The sequence below is a fragment of the Tupaia chinensis genome, unplaced genomic scaffold, assembly GCF_000334495.1.
Source record: "Tupaia chinensis unplaced genomic scaffold, TupChi_1.0 Scaffold000567_1, whole genome shotgun sequence".
NCBI classification, from domain to species: domain Eukaryota; kingdom Metazoa; phylum Chordata; class Mammalia; order Scandentia; family Tupaiidae; genus Tupaia; species Tupaia belangeri.
Genome location: NW_006160080.1, coordinates 3,038,744 through 3,045,499, shown reverse-complemented (window position 1 = coordinate 3,045,499; position 6,756 = coordinate 3,038,744). Strand labels below are relative to the sequence as shown.

General features: G+C 43.3%; 1 protein-coding gene across 1 annotated transcript in view; it reads right to left on the bottom strand.

Moving 5' to 3' along the window:
- The window catches only part of CDKL5 (cyclin dependent kinase like 5), a 143,212-nt gene that overhangs the window by 61,230 nt on the left and 75,226 nt on the right, over positions 1–6,756 (bottom strand). The window contains 1 exon segment of the mRNA XM_027775474.1: positions 5,910–6,046. Within this exon segment, the coding sequence (XP_027631275.1) occupies positions 5,910–6,046 (137 nt within the window).

The following is a 6,756-nucleotide window of genomic DNA, read 5'->3' as shown; positions in this document are numbered from 1 at the left end:
AATGTTCCAGGATCATAAAGTACAAGTTTTTAAAATTTTTATTTTTTATTTGTTTAGAGGGATTTTTGCTATAGAGAGCATGTGCTCAACAGAGAGAGACAGAAAGCAAAAAATCACCCCCTGGGAGATGGCCACACTTCAGGCCCTTCTCCATTCTCCTCTTGGGATTCTGGGCATGCACACACATGCACCCAACATGTTTCAAGTTGAAGGGTCTGAGACTCGAACCATGGTCGACTACATGGGAGTCCAGCAACATAACTATTATGCCATCTGCTGGTCCCTATTTATTTATTTTTTAAAGTTTATTTATTTCTTCTATGAGAGAGAGAGAATGAAGAGAGACAGGTACCCCTTAAAGGGTCCTCACACCTAGATCCATCCTCTCCCCACCGACATAAATCACGAAAATGCAGGCATGTCCACCTAGCCCCAGCATGCTCACAGAGGTCCCTAGACGTGATCTTTCCCATGTGGGTCCAGTTACCTTACCACTACACCACATATTTCCATAAATGTTTCTTTTTTTACTTTAATTCCCAGTGGGTGCATGCACTTGCCATGGAGAAACAGAGGGGGAGGGAGAGGGAGGGAGAAAGCACTCCTCAGTGAGGCATAGTCACACTACAATCCCTTCTCCTCCATTTTCCCAACTTGTCAGGATTTGGAGCACATGTGCGCACACACCTGAAGTGTTTTCAAGCCCCTGACATGTTTTTTGAGCCACAGGGGCCAGAATTCAAACTGCAGTCAGCCATGGTGGGATCTGGCTCCTTTCACCACTAGGCCACAGGGCTAGCCCAATTTTTACTTTCTTGAAAGTTTTTGTTATAGGGTATGTGCATTTGCCAGAGAATGACAGAGAGACTGTGAGAACTCAGGGGGGATGGCCACACCACAATCCCTTTTCCTTCAGTCTCCTCTTGGGATTTTGGGCACACATGCACATGCGCCTGACACGATTTCCAAGCCGCCAGGTCTGGGTCTCAAACTATGCAGCTGGCCATGTGGGATCCAGTGTCTTAACCTCCACTCTACCTACTGGCCCCACAATTTTTACTTTTAATTGACATATCATAACTGTGCATATTTACGGGGTATAGCATGATATCTGGATGTGAGTACAATGTGTAATGATCAACCATTTATTGTGTTGGCAACAAAGTCCTCTCTTATGGCTATATTAAGACATACAATGAGTTACTGTCAACTACAGTTCCCTTGCTATGTTACAGAACATTAGAATTTATTCCTTCTAACTGTATTTTTGCAACCCCTCCCTACTGACCAGCTGTCCCTTCCCAGCTTCTAGTCATCCCCATTCTACTCTCTACTTCAGAGAAATCAACTTTTCAGTCTCTACATATGAGTGAGAACATGCACTTGTCTTTCTGTGCCTGGCTTCTTTCATTAACATAATGTTCTCCAGGCTCATCCATGTTGCCACAAGTGCTGGGCAATATTCTTAAAAGACAAAAAGAAAAAAGATCCCAAAGATGAGAAATGAGCAATACACTTAGTACAACCATTCAAACTGGCTAGAAAATAACTGTTGAAATAAAAACAGAGCAATATTCGGGATTCAAGATTCAATATTCAAAAACCTTAATCTGGAGTCAGAGACCACATTCTAAAACTCATGTACCATTTTTTATTAGGTAGGAACTCCACTTAGCCTGTCTCCCCTAAATCCTCAGAGTAACTAGTCTCCATGCCTCTGGAAAGTGCCGCGAGTAAGGCCCACCGCACAGTCACAGCTTACTCTTTGCGAGCAGCCATCCAGGACAGTAGTCAGCCGGTGCAGCCTGCAGATCTCTGGGCTCGCAGACCTTGCAGCAGGCCCATGTATTGGTCAGAAGTAAACTCTGTAACCCTCAGACGCTTGCCTTTTTCACTGTGCTGGCATTTACACTGGTGGTACAAAGCAACAATGGGTAAACTGCTGCCACCTCATACTGACTTAAGGTATTGGATTCCTCAATCCAATTAACCCTCATAGTTAAAAAAGAAAAATGGCCGTTTTCATGAAAGATGTCCTTGATGAAACAACAAAAATATTACTTGAACTACATTTCAATTTTTCAGTAGATATCTTCTGAAGAAGCTACGTGATCAAATGGGGAGCACACACATGGCCTTTCTGCTGCCCATGTGCCAACTGCCTGCTGGCTGGCTGGAGGAAAAGCCCTGGAGTGAAGGAGGAATGAGCTGAACTAGCCACATCGTTTTTCACTTGAAAGCATGACTGACATACAAACTTATCCCTGTTAGCATGTTGTGGGTTTACTGTTGTTTTAAAATGAATTAGCGGGGGCCAGCACGTGGCATGTTGGTTAAGGTGCTAGATTTCCACATGGCTGGCTGCGGTTTGAGTCCCAGACCTGGCAGCTTGCTTTTTTACTTTCCTGCTCTCTGGTCAAATGTTAAAATAATAACAATAAATACAAATAATAAGTAATTCTTTTTAAGATACCAGCAGTTAGCATAATGGCTATGTTGCAGCACTCCCATGTAGTCGACTACAGTTCGAGTCTCGGTCCCGGTGGCTTAAATCTCACGCCGGGCGCGTGTGCATGCATGCCCAAGATCCTGAGAGGAGAATGGAGGAGAAAGGATTGTGGTGTGGCCATCCCCTCTGGGGGGTGATTTCTCGCTTTCTATCTCTCTGTCACTCTCTGTCTTTCTGGTGAGCACACGCACGCCATAGGAAAAAAAAAGAAAAAAAAAAGAAAAGAAAAGAAAATGAATTAGTACATATTTTTATACTAATCAGTTCTGACTTCTACTATAACACAGTGTAGATACAACCCACATGAATCAAAAGCTCTTAGGCTTCTTAATAGTTTTCACAGTAGGAAGCAGGCCTGAGACCAAAAAGTTGGGAAACCACTGCTCAACTGTTCTCTTACCTTGTGTCCCCACCAGTGCAGTGAACACCTGTGAAGAATCCGTTGCATTTACCCCCATGCCTATTTATAACAGATGTGTTTATTTTAATAAAAGGTAGTACTGAGGCCAACAGATGGCATAGTGGTTAAGGTGCTGGACTCCCACATGGCCAAATGAGGTTCAAATCCTGGACTTAACAGCTTGAAACTCACACCAGACGCGTTGTGCATATGTGCCCAAAATCTCGAGGAGAATGGAGGAGAAGGGACTGTGGTGTGGTCATATCCCCAGGGGATGATTTCTCACTTTCTGTCTTTCTGTCTTTCCAGTGAGTGCATGCACCCTATAGCAAAAATATCTCTAAAAATAATAATAATAAAAAGAAAATATCATATAAGATAGTGAAGTTTTTGAAAACAAAAGTTGCTGTTGATAAGGTATGATGGTCACCTTTCACAAAACAGCCACAAGGACAGAGGGAATAAGTCCATGTCTAGGGGCAGAAGACTAAAGTTCTAGTACCAATTCTGCCAGTTATCAGCAGAGAGCCATCCGACATGCCACATCGCCTCTCCCAGTGGGAAACAGATACGTGGAGCTGATGACTCCATGTGCTGTGTTAAATTGTTATTCATCGTGAATGATCACCATGAGTGGAACAGAGGGGAAAAAAAAGAAAACACTCAGGTAAACCAAAATAGATCTGCCCAAAATTTTATTCTTTGGCTGTGAAAACTGCAAACGGCATGATTATTGTGACAACTGAAAAATAAAGAACCTCAATTTTCCCTGGGATCCTAACACAGCAATCCTTTTTAAAATATATGTTTTTTTAAACCAACTTTCTGTATTATTTTGGTAGGGAAGGTACCTTAGGGGAATACCAAAATTGACAAAGAAAAAGAAACTTGAGACAGATTTTGGGAAAAATACAAAAGCAATGGTTTAAAATGACAAAGAGCTCGCTAGTACATTTCAAGCTTTGATCACAATGGAATTACTATGCAAATTTTTATTTCAAAAAATAAGTTATGGGCTGGCCAGTGGCGTGGTAGTTAAGGCAGCTGCATCCCACCCACATGGCTGACTGCGTGGTTTGTGTCCTGGATCTGGCAGCTTGAAAAACATTCCAAGAGGGACAGCAATGGTTAAGGTGTTGGATTCTCACATGGCCACCAACCACAGTTCGAGTCCTAGACCTGGAGGCTTGGAAAATCACAATAAATAAATAGATAGCTAGATAAATGTTTATAAAGAGAAGAAAGAAAGAAAAACACACTGGGTGCATGCACCCAATAGCAAGAAGAGAATGGAGGAGAACGGACTGTGGAGTGGCCACTCTCCTAGGGGATCCTAGCGATCCCCGCTGTTTCTCCTTCTGGCTGGTGAGTGCACATGCCCTATAGCAAACTTTCAAAATAAACGAGCTCATTTGTAAAGCCTGAGTGAATCTGAAGCCATGCTACTGGTCCATTACCTTGGCAACACTGCTTTCCATCTGGTGATGACATGGTGGCAATACTGTCATATATGGCATAGAACTGACCTCAAGGAAAAATAATCTCTCCAGTGTCAATCTCTTTAGATAACAGCACAGGAAACCAGCAGGAGCCACCTATTTAGCCAAGAGGAAAATCTCCAAAAAGGTCCATTTGTCTATAGTTTCATTCTATTGCATCAGCAAGAAAGAAAAATACATCATGGCGTTTCTGACGACCTGATACTTTTGTTAAGGCACTTACTGGATTCTTGACATAAGCGCCTGCGCAGGTCAGCTGCTCGTGCAGGAGCTCCTCAGCTCACACTACCGAGTACTGTAGTGTACCCTCGCCCTAAGTCCCATCATTAAACAGTCACTAATAAGTTGACCTTTCAAATATAAAAGTGCCAAGGCAAATGCGCAGACAGTTCAAACGCGCGCTGTTCTTTTTTTCTCCCATGCCTTCAACTCCTTCCTTGCCGACTCGTCTCCTGTCTCACGCCTCACCTTCCTTCTCCTGGCAGTCACTGAAGGCTGCTTCATGAGCCGCTCACTCACCACGCAGGGCACACTCAGTCCCAGCCTGTGCCTGTGCGGTGTCTCACAGGTACCTCGGCTAGCCTGTGCCACTGCTGCTTTCCTGTTTCTCCCTCAGGTGCCTTGTTTAGGCTTCGATTCAAATAAACCAAATCTAAAGTTACTTGTTGCACATAAATTCTAAGACTTTGGAAGTTAAATCAGTGTACTGTTTAAACTTGAGATTATCTCTATATAGTTAAACTATACAAAATTCTTTTTTTTTTTTTTTTTGAGAGGTTTTTGCTATAGGGCACATGCGCTCACCAGAGAGAGAGACAGACAGAGAGACAGAAAGCGAGAAATCACCCCCCAGAGGGGATGGCCATGCTGCAATCCCTTCTCCTCCATTCTCCTCTCGGGATCTTGGGCATGCACGCACACACGCCCAGCGTGAGTTTTAAGCCACCGAGTCCGGGACACGAACCACGGTCAACTACGTGGGAGTCCAGCAACATAGCCATTATGCTAACTGCTGGTCCCTAAAATTCTTAAATATATTTCAGGACTTCTGCTGATTATAGATAATACCTTTATTTGTTTTGTTTCTTAATGTGACCTCTCATGAATGGTTTCTTTTTTTCTTTCTTTTTAATTGCTAGAGGGCAAGTGCACTCTCCAGAGAGATGGAGAAGGAAAAGGAGAAAGCACCCCCTATTGGGGTGTCGTCATGCTGCAACTCCGTCTCCACTTCTCCATCTTGCTGGAATTTGGGTGCACATGCACACATCCCCAGCATGTTTTCAAGCTGCCGAAGCTGGTTCAAACTGCAGTTGGCCATGTGGGATCTGGCTCCCTTAACCACGAGGCCACAAGGCCAGTTCAGTATTTTCATTTTTAAAGCCTTCAGATTATAAGTACATTAACTAGTTGTACTAGGTAACAATACTTTCTTTAGTGATGTCAGAGAGAGCCCTAAATAAAGGGATCCAACAAACATGCATTTTGGTAATTAATGACTTACTTTTTCAACATACTCAAACACCAAGTACAATTTTCCCCTCCGACGAAAGGCTTCCTTCAGCTCCACAATGTTTTCCTGCTTGAGAGTGCGAAGCATCTTGAGCTCACGTAAAGTCGTTTCCTTGACTTCTTCATTTTCTAGAATGTAAGCAATGGTGAAAAGAGTGAAATCAAAGCTTTCACACTACTGCCCAAGGAATTCCAAGGGCACTAAAACGGCCTGGCTTTGCTTTCTGCTTCGAGTATACCTGCATACAAAACCCAAGGCTGGAGTGTTAATGCATTTTCTTGTTAAAAAGATCAAGAATAAGAAACTTAAAAAAAAGAAACGGCTTACTTGACCAGCACAGACTTGATTTTCAGCTTCTATGAGGGGTCTTCAAAAAGTTCATAGAAAATGTGTATTATAAAACTACTGGTGGAAAACGCAGGGGAAACTCTTGGAATCACTGGAGCAGGCAAAGACTTCTTAAATAAGACCCCTAAAGCACAGGCAATATTACCAAAGATAGACAAGTGTGATTACAACAGGTTAAAAAGCTTCTGCACAACAAAATGAATAAATAAAGAAATAAAGACCAACCCAGTTAAAATATGGGCAAATTAGAGACCAACAAACAGTTGGCATAATGGCTATGTCGCTGGACTCCCATGTAGTTGACCATGATTCAAGTCCCGGACCCGGCGGCTTAAACTCACACTGGACGCGTGTGTGTGCGTGCCCAAGATCCCGAGAGGAGAATGGAGAAGGAATTGCAGTGTGGCCATCCCCCCTGGGGGGTGATTTCTCGCTTTCTGTCTCTCTGTCTTTTTGGCGAGTGCATATGCCCTAGCCCTATAGCAAAAAC